This window comes from Crocodylus porosus, unplaced genomic scaffold (genome assembly GCF_001723895.1).
Source record: "Crocodylus porosus isolate Cpor-Errol unplaced genomic scaffold, CroPor_comp1, whole genome shotgun sequence".
Classification (NCBI taxonomy): Eukaryota; Metazoa; Chordata; order Crocodylia; family Crocodylidae; genus Crocodylus; species Crocodylus porosus.
This window is the reverse complement of record NW_017728949.1, coordinates 44,640,408-44,659,083: the sequence shown is the minus strand read 5'-3', so window position 1 is coordinate 44,659,083 and position 18,676 is coordinate 44,640,408. Positions and strand designations below refer to the sequence as shown.

The following is an 18,676-nucleotide window of genomic DNA, read 5'->3' as shown; positions in this document are numbered from 1 at the left end:
GGGGGCAAGGGGCAGAGGTCTCCTCACCCTTCACTGTTGCTCTCCTCACCACAGCAGTTGAGGTAGGGCAAATTTATGAGAAGCCTCCACTGATTAGATCCTTTAGGTGGAAAATTATAACATATTTATAATTTCCATGTATAGAATCTAATTCCTGGGGAGTCATCTTAAATTCAAAATCATCTTGGATTCAGGTAAATGTGATATTTTCTTTCTTAGGACCTGATTGTTCAAATAGATCATTTGCATAATCACTTCATTTGAGCAAAAGTGTAGCATTGCATCCATAAGTGAAACTTCTGTAAAAGAGTACAAATGCATTAGTAGAAGACTGTTTTAAATTGTTATCTTTATTATCTCTGTATAATGTATTTAACTAGATCAATAATTCTTAATGTTTTTTACACTCAAGGCACCCTTCATTAGATTCAAGGCATTTCTCATAAAATGCCAACTTTTAGCTTTCACTCTGTTATTTTTCTGTAGTAAAAAAAAAGAGCAGTCGTTCTGTTGCTAAGAACTCAGGAGGACCACAATGGGTCAGAATGGTTTTGCCACCATGGATTCCTATTTGAAATCTATGAGTTTATCTTGTGAATAATGTCTGCAACTTAAACAGTGCTAACACATTGCATGACACCCTGGAAGCACACATGAAAGAATCTTGAGGCACCCTTGTTGAGAATCACTGATATAAGCCCAGTTATCAAGATCTTGCAAAAATTGCAAAACTTCAGTCCTGATGTTGAAGGTTAACAGTGGAGGGCCTAAAATGTTTGGAACAGGGCTTACAGTAATGCGGGGTCCAGCTTCCAAAGGTTTGGGTGTGCATCCATATCAGCTACTCAAGTAGGTGTGAGTGCTCTGCAGCCTTGATACCCATTTGAGTTTTGGGTCTCTGCAGATGGCCAATCAGGATGTCAAACACTGCCTTTGAGATCATGTCCACATGAAGTGGACATCTGAGCCCTGACTGGGCAAAAGAAGTTACATATGTACTTGCTTTTCCTATTGAACTTGATGGGATTAAATGCTTAAAATCTATTGCTGAGTAAAATGGAATTATTGATGTACTAAGGGCACAGCTAAATCAGTAACTAGATTTGTTATCCTAAAAAGATTAAGATATCAATATACCAAATACTTTTTTTCTTTTTTGGACTGAATTAGGTTGGATGAGCAGCTAAAAATGCATCTAATAGAAAAAATACTACATTCAATGTAGCAAAATAAAAATACATCTATCATCTGTAATCCTTTTACAAAACACACTTGTTAAATTTAAAAAAAAATGCATCTAAATTATTCCTAGTTTTAACCTACATTGTGAATTACTACAATGCAATGAAAATTGTAAAGTAAGCATTTTGGTGCTAAATTATGTTCCTTTTTATAAAGTACATGATGAAAGAAACCTGTTTTTAACTTTATTTTAAAATAGTTTAGAAACTTCAGTATTGCATATGCAGTATATCTACATTCTTTAGTTTTCTGATTAACTGACACCTTAAATGCAGTAGAGATATTGAAAACATTACAGTTTCAGTAGGCTACAAGTCTAGAAGTGTACAGTATGGTATGTCACATACTTGGAATTCTGGTAATAATACTGCTATGCATCCCATACATTCAGCTATAAAATTGCTGACACTCCAGTAAGCTTTCAAATGAAGAATACACCTGGGACAAAAAAGATCTGTCCTGGGGCTAAATATCATGAATTATTAAAAGAAGATACCCTGAATCCAAGAATTTGCTAGCAAACATCAAGCAAAATAGTCAATCGTATAAGAAAGTATTTGCCACCTATATTTTAAGTTATGAATTCTCAGTGATAATGAAAAAATAATCAATTTTTGCTTATAGAATTACAAAATCTTAACCATTATGCTTTTTTCTTAGGGTTAGAAATTTGTTGAATAAGATGCATAGGTTAGATAAGATTTATTAAATCAACTATATGGACTAGAGACACAACTGAAACAAATATATTATTTTTTCCATAACATGAAAATATTCCCCTAATCTCACCCTTTCTTCCTCCCCCCTATCCAAAACCTCAGTATATAGGTCTACACAGGGGAAGTAATTATCAACCCTATCTAACCTGAAACCCTGACACCAGGGGTACATCTTCATGCAATCAAAGGTGTGATTGCAGCACACAAAAGCATATCCAAGTCAGCTTGGGTATCAGTAGCAGTGAAGTTACATACAGCACCATGGACTTCAGCATGGACTAGCAGCCCAGGTAAGTACCCCTGGTCTTGGTAAGGTTTGTACAGTTTGCACTGAAGTATATAATGCCATAGCTTCACTGTAATGTTACCCAAAGTGGCTAGATTAAAACTAGCTCAGGAATACCTACACATACTGCAATCATCCCTTCCAAGCATAATGTAGACCTACTTAAGACTTGCCTACATGGTGGTTAGCACAGGCCAGCCTGACCTGATCTCTGCTGCAAAGTCTTACTCATGCCAGATCCCTGGAATTGGGTCCAAAAGTGTATGGTAATAGCTTATGTGCTGGGAAGGATTTCTATGTGTAATAGTCTCAGTAATGCACTCAATTGTATTCACAGGGTGTTTTCTCTTCACCCTGGTGTAGAACTACTGTCTGTGGCCATGACATGAGAACAATATTTCACTGAATGAACTTTCAAATAAAGCTACACATCAAAGTGAAAGAAGTAGCACTTGCCAGCAAGAACTTTTAGTGAGACTATCATTAAGTAATTCAGTGGACAAAATACAGAAGAATTAGTAACACACTTTCTTGGACAGCACCTCATTTCAAATGCTATTGAGTGGAGGAGTCAAACTCATCTGGCCCTGCAGGCTGGATAAGTGGTGTGGGGCTGGTCTGAAGGTTGGATGAGGCCCACAGACCCCTTACACCTCCAGCATACCATGTCCGGTGGCTACTCCAGCCCTTCTGGGACCTGCAGCACAGATCCAAGAGTGGCTAGAAGGGATGCTATATGTGGCACAGTCCAGCCAGAGACACCTAGTGTGGATCCCAGGCTGGGCACTGCAGTGCCCACCCCATCCAGACTGCACCACCTGTGGTACCCACTCTGAGAGCTGCAGTGGGTTCAGGACCTGCATGAGGTGCTCACAGGTACTGCATGCACTACAGGTCCCAGGCTGGCTGGAGCAAGTGCGGCACACAGCATGGTCCCAGAGTTGCCAGGGAGAGCGCTGTGTGGCAAACATCCCAGACCCAGCACAGCATGTGACATGGTTCAGCTGTGGCAAGCACTGCAGGCACTGTGCCACTCACTCCAGCTGGTTTGGCATCTGCACTACAGGCCCAGGCTGAACTGCAACATATATGATGGCAATTCTGGTCACTTCAGATTCTGCACTGCAGACACCCACCACATGTGACATGCGTCTTGGGCCCTGCCATGGGGCTGAAATGGTGTGCACTGTGCCCCATGTAGGTCTGCTGAGACCCAGGGGCAGCACTGGACCAGATGGCAGGGCTCCAGTCACAGGCTGTATGCTTGACACCCCAGATATGAAGCACAGCACAGTGCTCACAGAACACACAACGTGGAATTAAAATGTTAGGGAAGTGGAGGTATCTTACAGTGCAAAAGAAAAGGAAGTAGATAAAGTACTTTTCAAGTGGAATTATGGCATAATGATGGAAGCCAAATAGGACCCAGGCTGAATTAGCCATTATTCTCACAGGAAAGTAGGTGGGATGTCAATCTGGGCTGAAGCAAAACCTGAGATCAAACCTACACTTGGGTTACAGCCTTTGTCTACCCTGCAGCTACAAATACCCAAAGAACTACTTCAGCCATTCCATTGGTACTATTACAGCCCACGGTGTGAAGTAGAAAGTGGATGTCAGAGAGTTACCCAGTATCTTCACCCTTCCCCTCCCCCCCGGCCCCTGATGCCTCTTCCAGTCTCCTTGGGCAGCTTTTCTGGACTCACGTGCTATAAAATATGTCATTGTGTTGATAACAATCATAAAGTCAGATTAGCTGGCATTGTGTTTGCATTGTGTCAGCTATTATTGTCAACAGTTTAATAATGTTAAGATGACATGATACTAAACACAATTTGCCCTTTACAGGTCACTGAGTCATTGCCAGCACCCTGTCAGTCAACTTAGCTCTTCACAGATTTGTTTAAATATATTATAATTTTGTATTATAAAAATGTATTATAATTTTGTAGTTTTGTGAAAAACTATCTTGCATTGTCTTGGACAGCAGAATCTTACCAATTTCACTGCATGGATGTTTCATTATTCACACAGCAGGCCTAGCCTTAGGAAAGGAAAAAAACAAATCGGGTTTAGTATCTTTTGCTTAGAGTCAAAATGAATATTGTCCATTATAGCTTACTAACTTTTGAAATACAAGAGGTCTACAGAATTGAAGAACATCCTATTCACTAAGATTGTTTTCTGCCATGATAATTATCTCACTACAGCTGAAGGTTAATATATCATGCAGAACTTTGGGGAATGTCTTAATTTTAATTTAAAATGTTTTAATGTTCAAGCCAAGTACTTTTAAAATAAAAATGAATAGCCTAATAATGGAATTTATGCTGTGAAAAAGATCCTTCTTTTCCTGGATGTGCCACCAATGTTGGGGGGGAAGGAAAATAACATAGTAGGTAGGACTCTTCAAGCCCTGCCCAAAAAATAATCCTCCATGACTAAACTTAGCTACTATTCACAGATGTTCAAAGATATAGACATTCAAAATACGATCACGTGTAATCTGCTCCCTTCTGCAGGGTTCAGATTCTGATCTGAAATAACACTAATATACATAGGTGCTGACTTTTATTTTTGTCAGGAGGAGGGGGCTGCTAAAATGATGGGCACGTGGAAAGTTGTATGTATTTCAGGTGACAGCCCTCTTCCTGAGGGGGGCCGGGGCCCTCAGGTCACCTCATACTCAGTGCCTTTCCCAATATACAAACCAAACCAGGTTATAGTGTGTATGTCTTGGAGGCTTCACAGTGACCATCCAAATAATCTTGGTGTTACTGTTTTTCTTAGGAGGGTCTTGCCAGCTCTCTTTTAAATTAAATTTAGGAAAAACTTAGGTAGGCATACTGTGGATGAGGTCTACGTATACTTGCTTGAACTTTGGAAAAATGGTAAGAGCATTCATAAAGTCCTGTGACAATCTGCAACCACTAAAAGTTTTTGTTTTTATATCAGTGACAGAGCCTTCAGAATTCACAAACATTTAGTTAAAACTTTCAAACTAATCCTTTCAATGGGAACTAGAGGTGCTGATCATAAGAGGTGCTGATCATATTTGCAAATCAAGCCACTAACATGTAGGAAAATGGTACAAGGAGTTGATATGATATCAGATATGTTAAGATTAAAATTACAAAACCTAACTACAGAAGTTTTTATGGTCACATCTTCAGCGATGCATTCCACCCTGACAGGTCTACCTTGGAAATCGCTTCTTGCCTCTGGGTGTCATAGTCTCATAATATAAAAAAGAAAAATTAAAAGCTACAGTTCAGAACACCCCTTCTAGTTAGAAAAACAAGAAGCATCTTTCAAAGACTGTAGTCAGAGATTGAATAGTTATAACAGTAATGTTTGCTCACCTTCATAGTTCTAATATTTAAGCCTTGAGTCCTTGCTGGGTCAGCAGACATCATGTAGGACACAAAAAGGTTCTTCTGCCATCCCTATTTAACATGCTGTTTCCCAGAATAGCTACTCTGTTTCTGTAATTTAACTTTTGGGGGAGGACAGGATGTTGACCAATTATTGAACCTGCTGTCCTGGCCAGGAGAACCAAAGGACTGCATTCTGTATTGTCCCTACCCTTTAACTTGTTCAACCAGGGCAATCATACCAGGAATGATAATTGCCAGCGTCATAGCTCTCAGGCTCATAAGAAGATACACACCTTGCCACATTCCAAGGTGCTAATATAATCCATCATTTTATAAAGATTCACTTTATTCTCCACAATTGAAGTCTGAAATAGTTCATATAAACATAGAACACGTTGACAAGATTTATGTTGTGTTACAATTAGGATTTGGCAGGATCTATGTTGGAAAACAGACCAAAGACATGACTACACAGTTTAGCTGTTATAATGAAGGTTGGCTAGGTGTGTACTGAAAGGTGGGTGCATTGGCATGAATGGAAGTGGGTGCATATGCAAATACCAAACTCTAAAACTCTTGGTTCAGAAGTGATACTTTATATTAAACCAACTAAAGCCCAAAAGCTTGGAAATAAATCTTTTTTAAAACTATTTTAGTTGGTCTAATCAAAAGTATCACCTCCAAACCAAAAGTTTTAGAATTGTGTATTTCTCTCTCTCAGACCAACATGGCTACAAAATAGATCCCTGAAATATGGAAGATACCATATTTTAGCCATTTTTGGAAAAATAAACTTCATTGCTAAACAAGAAAGAGAGATTTCTGTATCTCCCTGCTTGCTTATGACATCTGACACCTCCTTATCTGTAGCAAAGAGCAAACTCAAAGAGCAACTCGTACAACAGGATTCTCAGGAACCCGGGGGAATATATGTCCAGCTTCAGCTTCCTCTGTGCAAAATGAAGTTTATTTTCTACCTAAGAGGACTTTTACAATCTTTTGGTTTCTCCTCAGCCTGAAGAAGGGTGCATGTTCCTGAAAGCTTGCAAAGAAAAAATTTTTTTTTTTGCTGTTTTTGGTTAGTCTAATAAATGGCATCACCTCTGATGTTTAGAGTTTTGTATTTCTCTTTGTCTCAGACCAACATGGTTACAAAATAGATCCCTGAAATATGCAAATACCAGCAGTTATGAATGAGTAACTTTGTGGGAAGATACAAGAGTGTCCACGGGTGATTGGTTGGATGCATTTTTGGGTATCTGTGGGAATGGAAGCCTGCACTGGTATGAATGGGTGTGGGGGGTCTGGAAGTGGTGAGGATTCATGGGTGCTTGCATTTGAGTAGGTGCACCCAAATGGGTATGAATAGATGGGTGCATGTAGATGAGTGGGTATGAGTGGGATAGTGGGTGTGGGGAGATATGGCTGAGAAGAAATACTAGCGCGGTTGTGCGTGAGTGTAGAGGCAGAGCTCACAGGATCATAGGCAAGTAGGGCTGGAAGGGACCTCACCTAGTCTATGCCATCTACTCCAGGCCTCTGCGCAAAGAAGGAGCATCCCGGACTAAACTCTCCCAGCCAAACATCTGTCTAACCTGCTCTTGAAAACTTCCAAGGATGGAGACCGCACAGTTTTTCTCTGTAGCTCATTCATATGCTTGACCACCTTCAGGGCCAGAAAGTTCCCCCTCAGCTCCGGCCTCAAGTTTCCCTCTGAAGCTTGAGGCCCTTACTCCTAGTCTTGCCCTCTACAGGCCCATCTCCATCCTCTCTGTAATTGCCCTTCAGGTGTTTGAAGACCATTTAACATCTCCGCCCCCCCCAATAGCCCCAGTTCTTGCAGCTTTTCCTCAGAAGCCTCCCCTCCCCCAGGCCATTAGTGTTGCCTTGCAAATAGCGCTCACGTCCTTCTTGACATGTGGGGCCCAGAGCTGGACTTTGGCTGTGGGATGAGTGGACAGCGAGCGGGGGGCTGGGGCCGGGGCCGGGGCCGGGGCTGGCGGGAGAGGACGGGGTGTGCGTGCCGGGCCGGGGCTGAGCGGGGCTGTGGGCGGGCTGTGGGGGGCGCGCCGCATAGGGAAGCGGGGGCAGCTGCCGGAGGTGAGTGCCGCGCTCGCACGCGCGCTCTCCTGCCTTCCTCAGGCGAGGCCTCCCCTGCGGAGCCGGGCGCTGGGCGCGGGACGAGCCGGCTGTCACTAGACCCTGAGCTGCCGCCCGGCCCGGACTCGCGCGGCAGACGGGGCGGCTTCGCTTGCGGCCGGGCTACAGCGCGGCTGCCGGCAGCCTGCGAGCGGGTCCAGCCCGGAGCCGAGCGTCCCGTCCCGTCGGGGCAGCAGAGCGAGCGCGAGCGCTGCGGGCGGAGGCGGCGGCCGCCGGCGGATCGCGGCAGGGGAGCGCCACTGCCCGACTGCGCTGGAGCCCGGAGCAGCAGGAGCAGGAGCGGGGTAAGCGGCGCCGGGGCGCCGTGCCTCGCGCCTGCCCGCTCCGCCCGCGGCTTCGGCCCTGGGCTGCCCCCGACGGCCGGAGCTCCGCTGCGAGGGAAAGCCGCGCTGGGGCAGCAGCGCCGGGCTGGCCCCGCGGGGCGACGGCTCCGCGCGTGCGAGGCGAGCGCAGGCGCTGGGGTCTTGCCGGGATCCCCCGGACGCTTTGTTTAGACCCAGTTCCCTGCCTCCATCCTGGAGCCGCGCACACCCGCCTGGCAGCGTCTCCGCTGCGGCCCCGTGTAGCAGGGGCAGGAGCAGAAGGGCACTGGTGCACCCCTTGGCATCCTGCTCCCCCCGCGGTTTAAAGCCAAGGGCCTGGCAGCGCGGGGGCACTTCTAGTCAGGAGGTGGGAGGGAGTAGCTTGACTTCAGGGCTCCTTCTCATCTACCTGTGCCCTTCTAAACCTCATTCCACAGGCACGAAGGCCCCTTCCTTGGCCTTGATGTTCCACCCACGGACCTAGTTTTGCTTCTGCCTCTCTGTCAGCTGCTTCTGGGAATGCAGCTCTTATTTCACAGCCTGTTTTGAACTCCTTCCAATGAAGCGATATTTGCTTTTCGCTTCCCTCTTAAAGTGAATAATGTGGCCCTAGGCCCCTGGTGTATTACTAACCCACTTAGTTTCTTTATAACTCAAAAAGAATAGGTGTTGTTTTCGTAGATGATGGGGCACCTCTCTGGCTGCACCCCCCTTTTCAAAACTCTAGGTCCACCTGTGTTACCAGCTGACAGTAGCATGAGGGCAGCAGAAGGAAATTCAGCAAGAGTCTCTAGTAGATAGAAACAGCTCATCCTCGGGGAGTTCTCAGGACTCTTACAAACCGAACACCTTTGGGGAATTCTGTTTTAAAAGCTTTCTGGAAGCTCGTGTCATAACCCAATATAGAAAAGCTTGTGAGTTAAAGTGAATCCCAGCATTTAGAGTATGATTCCACCTAGACTGGAGGCCTACTCTTGAATGACACTCAGTGCTTCAGAAGAAGAAAAAAGGAAATGCTTTACTCTGGCCAGCACCAAAAGGAAAGCTTTATAGTTCTAAAAGGCAGCAATATGACAAATAACCTACTCCTGCACGGGTTTAAAAGACACAATGGTGAAATGGCTGGTAGCTGGACTATACTAGTGCTCTTATTATTGCTAGCACTGCTAGAGCAGAACTGGAGCTATTTAAAGATCCATAAGTCTGAAGAGAAATGCTAGAGCAGTAAGGCAACCTTTTTGGCAGGTGTGCCACAAATTAACCCTGCACCCTCCCTGAGTGCTACTTTGATCACCTTCCCCTTCCTGACCTGCTGTTTTGCTTTCTGCTTCCTTCCCTGTACTCCCTGCCCCTCTGCTGCTCTGATTTCTGCTTCCTGCGCTATCTGCTGCTGTGTTATTTGTTCCCTCCCTGATATCTTGCGTGCCACAGAGATTGTCCATACCTGTGCTAGAGTAACCATAGCCGAGGCATATGAATCGGGAATTTCTGCTATGATTCAGGAAATGTGCATTGGTAGCCAGGTATTCCTTCCTTCTAGCGAGAGCAGCAGAGTTGTGAAAAATTGGGCAGCCAGTGGAGCCTGGATAGGCAGCCAGGACCCTTTCAAATCTAAATGCTGATTGCACCACTTCCTGCTACAAAACATCAGAAGTTGTGGATGTCCAACTTAAGACATCTACAAATTGAAACAGCCAAAATTAGCAGCAGTTTGGGCTTTTTGTTTTTTGTTGGTAAATTTGTCACAGGAATGCCATTTTCCATTTTTACATTATTTAATTTAGTATATTAAATGCTTCGTGACATAATCTTTTTGTGCAAAGATGCCTTAAGCATCTTTGTATCATACGGTATAGTTTGCCCCATGCATTAATAACTTTAAGTTAAATTTAGACAACTAATCTAAATCTTACTAAAACTGTAGTGAAATGCCTATGTTGATTTATTTTTTAAGTTACTGTTTTAAAGATCTATTCTGCATTCCTCACTTCAGTGGATTTTAAGTGAGTAATTCTCTTTTAGCATGGTTAAATTAAATGTCTATTGATGAATGTCAAAGAGCAGATGAACTACTTGAATATTCTGTTTGGAGCATATATTAACCTGAATGCTATTTATACACATCAATGTTGCTACTAAGGGAACAAAGCAAACCCATGTTTCATTGTCATTATATGACTTTGTTACATGTATCTTTACTGTTTTTGTGTTATTTAGGGGAAAAAAACATGTTCACCAGATTTTGTTGGCTTTTATGGATATTAGAATACCACATGTTTTTGGCACAAAACCTCAATGAAGAAAAAAGAAATGGATTAAGAAGATCAAAACCTAAACATTTTCTGTCAAATGCAGTAGAAAAATATCCCAGTCCAAGTGACCAAGGTAAATATTTACATTTTAGCACAGCTTTTTGTTAATATTTATTCAGATTCTAGCCCATATGGCTAGCTTGCATGGTAAGTTATAACCTGTGGAACTTGATCCATTTACATTTTAATTTGCTGTAATTTTTAACCGTAAATGTATAGCACATTCCTGTGCATGTGTGTGTGCGTGCACACACGTGTGCGCATGCCCATGTGCATACATGTGGTTTCGAGATTCTGGGCCTAAGTGGAACCATTCTTCTATTACCTCCTCAGTGGATGTGTCTACACAAGACGCTGACTGTGCAGTCATTACCGCACAGTCATTTAGTATTTGTATAAACAAGTGTCGCATGGCAGAAAGCATGATGCGACACTACTGCCCGGTAGTTCCAGGCTGGTGTATAGTCAGTGTCATGAAAAATTTGGTGATACTACTGCGCAGTAACTCTGGTTACCGTGTAGTCATTTAATACTTGCTACACAAGATGCTGACTGCATAGTCATTTAGTACTTGTATAAACAAGTGCTAAATGACTACAGAGTAATGACTCAGCAGTCAGCATCTTGCGTAGATGTATAAGCAAGTACTAAATGACTATGCAGTAACTAAGCTGCACAGCATCACCAAATCGATTTTTCATGATGCTGACTGTGCAGTAGCTTGAGACTGCTGCGCAGTAGTGTCGCATCATGCTAACTGCCACACAGCACTACTGCATAGTAGTTACAGGCTATTGCATAGTCAGCTTTTCGTGTAGATATGGCCAGTATGTTTGGCCACCTTCCCCAGTGTTATCAGGAAAAGAGTAGTACCATATACACATTTATTCAAAAGGAATTTCCTTAGGGTTTTAGTATTCACCAGCTTACATGTTAGGCACTGCTCCTACAAACAATTATGAAAGTGCTTAAGATTTTACACACTGATATTGTGCCATTTAATTAAATGGAAATAGGAAAATTAAATGATCAATGATCCACCTAGTCAATGAGGAAGGACTATGATTAGCAATAAGGTATTCATCATTTGTATTATGATAGCATCTACAGCCCACAACAGAGACAGGGGCCATGTTATGCTAGACTTTGTGTACACACACACACACACACACACACACACACACACACACACACACTGAAATACAGGCTTTGCTTTGGAGAGCTCATCTACTAAAGAGAAGTCAAGGATAGAAGGAGAAACAAAGACACAGGGAGAGTGATGCATTTAAAATTGCACTGGAGGTCAGTGACAGAACCAGAAAGAGAAATTAGTCTTCTCAGTGCAGTACCCTATAAAGGTTCATCTTCATCTAGGTATTCTTCTATCTTTGGGGTCCTCCGCCTGGTGAGATACTAAGTTAACAATGGTATAAATAGCTGGAAATTCTTCATCTCAGGGGAAGGCCTCACTTTCAGACAGTTTCTTGTTCACCAAAGGATCTCCTCTCATGCCAGATGTTCCTTATCTCACACACTCTAAAACTCTGCCCAGACTTAGACAGTTCATTTTCTGACAGACTCTTTACAACCTTCAGAAGGTTCTTCATAGATTCATAGATACTAGGGTCAGAAGGAACCTCAACAGGTCATTGAGTCCAACCCCCTGTCTAGGCAGGAAAGGGTACTGGGGTTAGATGATGCTTATCCAGCCTACTCTTAAAGACCCCCAAGGTAGGAGAGAGCACCACCTTCCTTGGAAGCCCATTCCAAATTTTAGCCATCATTACTGTGAAGAAGTTTTTCCTGATATCTAGCCTGTCACTCTCTGTCAGTTTGTGACCATTGTTCCTTGTTACCTCAAGAGGCACCCTGGTGAACAGAGCATCTCTGAACCCTTGCTGCATCCCCCTAATGAATAAGTAGGAGGCCACAAGATCACCTCTCAGCCTTCTCTTGTGGAAGCTGAAGAGGTCCAGGTCCCTCAGTCTCTCCTCATAGGGCTTGTCCTATAAGCCCCTAACCATACGAGTGGCCCTCCTCTGGACCCTCTCGAGTTTATCAACATCCTTCTTGAAGTACGGCACCCAAAACTGGATGCACTACTTCAACTGTGGTCTGACCAATGCCACATAGAGGGAAAGTATCACCTCCTTGGATCTATTTGACATGTATCTGCTGATTCATGATAAAGTTTGGTTAGCTTTGCTGATGATTTCATCTCACTGACGACTCACGTGCATCTTGGAGTCCACTATGACGCTGAGATCCCTTTCCACTTCTGTGCTGCCGAGAGGGTCACTTCCCAGCCAGTAGATGTGCAGCATATTTTTGCACCCTAGGTGCAGCACTCTGCTCTGGTTGTTCTTGTACTGCATCCTACTGTGTACTGCCCACTTCTCTAACCTGTCCAGGTCAGGCAAGATCTACCTGCTACAAATCCATACTGGTTTCCCTGCTGCATTATTTTTCCCACTGGACTCCCATAAAGATGATACTTCATAATCTTTTCAAAGACCTTTCCAAGGATGGAGGTGAGACTGATTGGCCTATAATTACTCAGATCCTCCTTCCTCCCCTTCTTGAAAATAGGGACCACAAGTATTCTGCAAGTATTATGCAAGTATTCTGAATCTTCCAGAAAAAAAAGGATTTGTAGTTAAATATAATTGTAGTTAAATGTGAAGTAATTAAACACACTTATCTAACTATTTGTAGATGAAGACTGCCTCCTGGAAATGGTTTTCTTATTGGATAGTTCAGAAAGTGCTAAAGACTATAACCATGAACAACAGAAAAAATTTGTCTTGGAAACAGTGGACAGAATGAAAGGACTTCAACTTAACTCTGGACGTACCCTCAGCTGGAGGGCGGCCTTACTTCAGTACAGCAGCACCGTTCTCATGGAACAAACTTTCCAAGATTGGAAGGATCCTGAATCATTCAAATCTCACATTGCTCCCATCACCTACATTGGTCACGGAACCTACACAACGTATGCCATAACCAATCTTACCCAATTGTACATGACTGAAGGGACTCCCCGCAGTGTAAAAGTAGCTGTGCTCTTAACAGATGGTGTAGATCATCCAAGAAACCCAGATATTTTTGCAGCTACCGCTGATGCTAAACATCAAGGAATAGTATTCTTCACTGTGGGAATGACCAGAGTGGCTGAGGAGGTGGCCAATGCTGCCAAACTTCGGCTCCTGGCCAGTGTCCCGGCATCAAGGTTTGTTTTCAACCTCCAGGAGAAAGGAACTGTGGAGAAAATTCTCAAAGAAATGGTATGTATGGACACAGGTTTTATAAGAATTTCTAAAACTTACCCTCCCCTCACTGTTTATAATTTTTGGTTATTTTAAAATAATCTCTATTTTATACATAAAGCAACATTTTAATTTTTAATTCTAACACATTTAACTTGCCAAAGAAGTCATTGCATCAAAATACAGAATTTCTCCTCCTGGAAATAAGCATGCTGAATAACTTTCCACTGACCTAAGATAATGCCTTGTCAGTAGCCATTAATGACTCATTACAGATATTTCTCCCAAAACACTATCAGGAAATCATAATCTTCTCCAGGCACCTCATCAAAAGAGCAGTCAAGTCAAGGGAATTTCTATTCTGAATTAGTGGGCTTTTGATCAAGTTCTATGTGCCCAAATCTATTCTGTTGTGTTTTAAAATTTAATGTAAGGGTTCATGGAAGTTTTGCTGTCTATTTTATCTTTACTTATGGCTTTATGCTTACTGTCTTATTGGAGTCAGAGCAGAGATTCTGGCAGCATTTGTCTGACTGGGATGACCAGTGGTGGGTATAACTGTGGATGAGGTCAAATAATTAAAGCAGAAGCTAAAATATATTAATATGGAAATATGTTAGTAGCTTGATGTTGAATTAATTAGTTGCTGAAAAAGGAAAAATACTGATGAATTGTAATTAAAGATGGAGAAAGCATCCTAGCTTTTGTAAGCTAAGGAAAACACATTTGTTCTCTCTGAGCTATAATTTCTAATATTGTTTTTAATATCCATTTTTACAGAAAAATCAGGCAGAGGAAGGGGTAAGTATTAATTCTGCACAGTTGGTAAACAGTCCAAAAGACAAATTCAAATAAAAATCCATTACATTATATATATATCCTGTTCATACATTGAGGTAGGTCAGTATATAAATCTAGTAAAGGCCAGACTGTGACATTATGCAGTGTAGTAAGGGCCTACAGGGATGTAAAATGTCCCGTTTCTCACCTATATTGGCTACCTATACAGCAGATAGTTTATAAATTAGAACAGAACACAGAGTCCATACTTCCCCTTATGAGAGGTTTGTTGCAAAGTCATGATTGACCCCATAGGGAACAACATGTGATGGTGTAGTGTGGATTTCTAGTTTGGGTGTATATTGGACACAGGAGTGATAGAATAACAGAATTCAGTTCCAGTATTACACATTACATGCATTTTTATTTTATAGAATTAATTAAACAATTGTAGATGAATAATATCAAATTTTTTTAAGTTGGTAATTTCTGGTTAATTCATTAAAGTGTACTGATTTGCTATGAATATTTTCATTCAAAGTGTCCCCAGGCTCCTATATGTAACTGTGAGAAAGGGGAAAGAGGCCTTCCTGGACCTGCTGTAAGTAGCTGTCATTTCTTGTTTTATTAATGATTCATGTAAAGTGATATTAGGGTTGTTATATTCATTTTTAATGAATTACCTGAATCTAATTGCAAAGAAATATAGCTACAGTAAAAAGTCCTTTGCACCTACACTGTATTGAAGTGTCAAGTCGATGAGAAATACATTGAAAGAACTTCTGGAATACATAAGCAACTTCTCTGGCATTCTCTCTAAAAGGAAACAGCAATGCGAGTTATGATCTAACTTGAACCTGCTTTAATTATGGCATATATGTAAAATAAGCATTGTTAAATAGCAAGAAGCAAGAAGGTGATGCTACATGGTGTAGAAGAGAAGAGCTATTCTACTTATAAAATCTTGACAGCCAGACCAGATGTGTCACACCAGCTTCAACTCAGAACTCTAGTCTCTCTGCGCATGTCCCTACAAGCATGCATGTATAGGAGCATGCATTTCCCACAGGACAGATAGCACAAATATGTGCTGCTGCTGTTTGTATCTGAGCATTCCTCGCACTTTTGAGCATGACAAAAAGACCTGGGTGGGGTAGGGGAGGCTGGGGCCAACACCTGTGCTGGTCCAACAGCCTTACCTGGGGTCCTGGGAAATGTTCCCTCTAAGGTGTAGCGATCCATGAGCGCCCCAACTTGGTCCATGAATGCACTGCTTCAGTTCATACACGCTGCCTGCTCCCCACCTCCATGCTTCACTGAAGCCTTTGGAAGGTATGCAGTGCCGTGTGTGTGGGCCAGACAGTGAGGCACATGGCATCACTTTCAAAGGCTGCAGTGAGGCGCAGAGGCAGGGAGCAGACAAAGCGTGGATCCCACCTGCCCTTGCCCCATGCAAAGCTTGGGGGCTGGGCCATGTGCCCTCACTTGACTGCCTGTGCCGTGCATCTGGAGGTGCCACTGGGCTCTGACTCCAATCAGATCCCAGTGGCTTGTCCAGGGGGAACTGGGGTGGGAATGTGCTCCCCCTCCCCTGTGGCACATGCAGCAGCAGGAGCCGCAGCCCGCTACCCACATCCCTGGATGAACCTCCAGGCTCTGGTTGCCCCAACCTGGCCGGGGCCCTATTCACAGTGAAAGGCCGAGCTGGGTTCTGGGACAATCCCCACAGTGCAGGAGGGAGTGGGGCAGTGCCCTGTCCGTACCAGACTCCCTTCTGCACTGTGGGGATCTTGCCCCCCACCACCCCCAAGCCCAGTGAAACATACCTGCCTAAAGCTGCGATTCTGGCTGGAACTGCACGCATATCTCAGTATGTCCGTCCCTCCCCACTCCTGCAGCAGCCTGTGGCTGGGTTGGAGCAGGTGCACGGCATTAATAAGTTACTGCATGGCATGATTTTTTCTTGTGCGCGGCTGCGCATGCGCGCAGCTTAGAAGGAACCTTCATCCTGGGGGCCTCCCTGGGCAGCAGTGGTGCCAAACTGGCTACTCAGAGCTTGGCCAGCAGCCAGAGCATGGCTCTGGCTGGCAAGGCTCTGGTTTCTGGTGGGGCATACTGCTGCTGTGTGCAGGGCACCACTGTTTTTAGTGGCAGTTTTTTTTAGGTTGGGATCTCCTGGTGTCAAAAAAACCTTCTACCCTGCAAATTAGCAGCGTGGTGCATGGTGCACATGCACTGCGTGCATCTCAAATAGCTATGAGGTGCTGCAAACCACATGTGCATGCTCATGGGGATGCGTCCTCTGAGAAAAGAATGACAACAGATCCTGCAAGATGCAATATTAGAAACAACCAGCTGAGACATGCCATTTCAAGTCTGATAATTACACTAATTTGATTAATAGTCAAAAACAAATGGCCAAAAGATAACTCATAAAATACTGCATATGTTGTCAAATAAAATCCTTTTAAAACTGTCATCTTGCATATAACTCTATTCTTCTGTTTGTAGGGTAAAAAGGGTCGTCCAGGTGATGATGGGGCACCTGGCCAGAAGGGATCAAAGGTAACATGGCTTTTAAAAATTAATAAAAGCACCCAGTATTTCTGCATGGATAGAAAAAAGCTTTCACTAGGCTGGGGTTCAGGAGAACAGGTGGGGTCAGAGGCTGCTGGGGGGAGAGGTGGTGGGAGCAGAGACAGTGGGCATGTGGGCAGGCAGCTGCTGTGGCTCTGGCTTCTACACTGTGTCAAGACTGGAGGTAAAGCTGCAGCAACTGCCTGCTTCCTCACTGCCTTGTACTCAGTTCCAAGATGGGAGGCTTTCCCCTATACTAAATGTGTATACCATATTTACTCAAATCCAAGGTAAGAAGCTTTGCTTACCATATTTTCTCCATGTTAAATGGCGGGGGGAAGCCTCTTGTCTTGGATTTAAGTAAATAAGGTACATACTAAACACTAACAACCTGACTCCTATTTAATACACCTGGTATGCCTGATGTTGATGCTGAATTCTTCATAGGGGGAGCCAGGCCTTAACGGAATTCCAGGAAGAGACGGAATAGAGGTAAGGAATGTTCCAAACTGCTGATTTATTTCAAGGAAATGATCCCAACTTTGCAATATGCATTATAATAGCTAAGTAAATCTCTTCCATTCCAATTTCCCAGAAAGTAATTCTTTAACACACAAAATATAGCAGCTCAAAAAAGTAAATGGGGAGTCATTACCCAACATGTTTAACTCCTACCTACCAATAATGGAAGTTACATACCATTTGTGACAGCAGAGTCTTTTCTTACATGGCTTTGTCTTATATTCATCATATTCAGCTTACAATATAGTGTATGTTGTGTTAGTAGGGCAATCAAAATATATTAAGTAATTTCCTACTTTTACTTTCCCATTTAAGCACTTGCTGCACTTGATAAGGTGAGGTATGAGATCCTTGCCTTAGTAGTAATAGAGATGATGCACATGATCTGAATGTGATCCATTATTGCATCTGCATGTTCAATGGTCCATTATATTTTTCCAGAGAGACTATGGAATTATGCCTTTCATCCACAGTGTCAAAATTAATTTACCTAAATCAGGTTAATGTTTTCTTATAATCATTTTAATTGTTTCTTTTCCCAGGGGAAATCTGGATACAAAGGAGAAAAGGTATAATTTTTAGTAAGAACTTTTAGTGGTATGTTGGCATTATCATTTATTATTATCAATTCTTTACTGCTATGCTTGGGAGCCTTCTATATAGACAAGGACCTCAATGTACTAGGTACTGAACCAACAAAAAACAAATACAAATACAATTACCATAGTTACTCAAATCCAAGACAGGGATTTTTGAATCCCGGCTCAGAGCAGCTCCAGCTCCATTTCCAGCTCCAGGCTGGGCTATGGCTGAAGTTGCCACTGCAGCTGCTGCTGCCTGGAATCATCAGCAACCATAGAGCTAGCAGCAGCTGTGTTGAGTCCAGGTCCAGAGCCAGTTCCATGGGTTGGTGATTGGGTGGTGGTGTGGGCAAGCAGCATCACAGGTTGGAGATTGGAGAGGGAGAACAGGCAGAGTGGGGCAGCCAACATGGGGGGCAAGTGGCTGGAGTGGGCAAGTGATAGGGAGGACAGGCAGCATGGGGGCAGGGGGTAGGGAGAATAAGCATGGGGGGCAGGCACTAAGGGGGGAAGTGGTGAGGTGGGCACCTCCATGGGGCAAGTCAGAAAGCC

At 43.3% G+C, this 18,676-nt stretch overlaps 1 protein-coding gene across 3 annotated transcripts in view; it reads left to right on the top strand.

The window, feature by feature from the left end:
- The first annotated feature begins 10,308 nt into the window (after nt 1-10,308).
- Nucleotides 10,309-18,676, top strand: part of LOC109323187 (collagen alpha-1(XXVIII) chain-like) — a 54,741-nt gene continuing 46,373 nt past the window's right edge. For all 3 annotated transcript variants that reach the window (XM_019554641.1, XM_019554639.1, XM_019554638.1), the window contains exons 1-7: nt 10,309-10,471; nt 13,114-13,682; nt 14,445-14,465; nt 14,986-15,045; nt 16,956-17,009; nt 17,469-17,513; nt 18,086-18,112. In XM_019554641.1, coding sequence (XP_019410186.1) covers nt 10,315-10,471; nt 13,114-13,682; nt 14,445-14,465; nt 14,986-15,045; nt 16,956-17,009; nt 17,469-17,513; nt 18,086-18,112 — 933 coding nt within the window. In that variant the 5' untranslated portion in view covers nt 10,309-10,314. The remainder of the gene's footprint in view (nt 10,472-13,113; nt 13,683-14,444; nt 14,466-14,985; nt 15,046-16,955; nt 17,010-17,468; nt 17,514-18,085; nt 18,113-18,676) is intronic.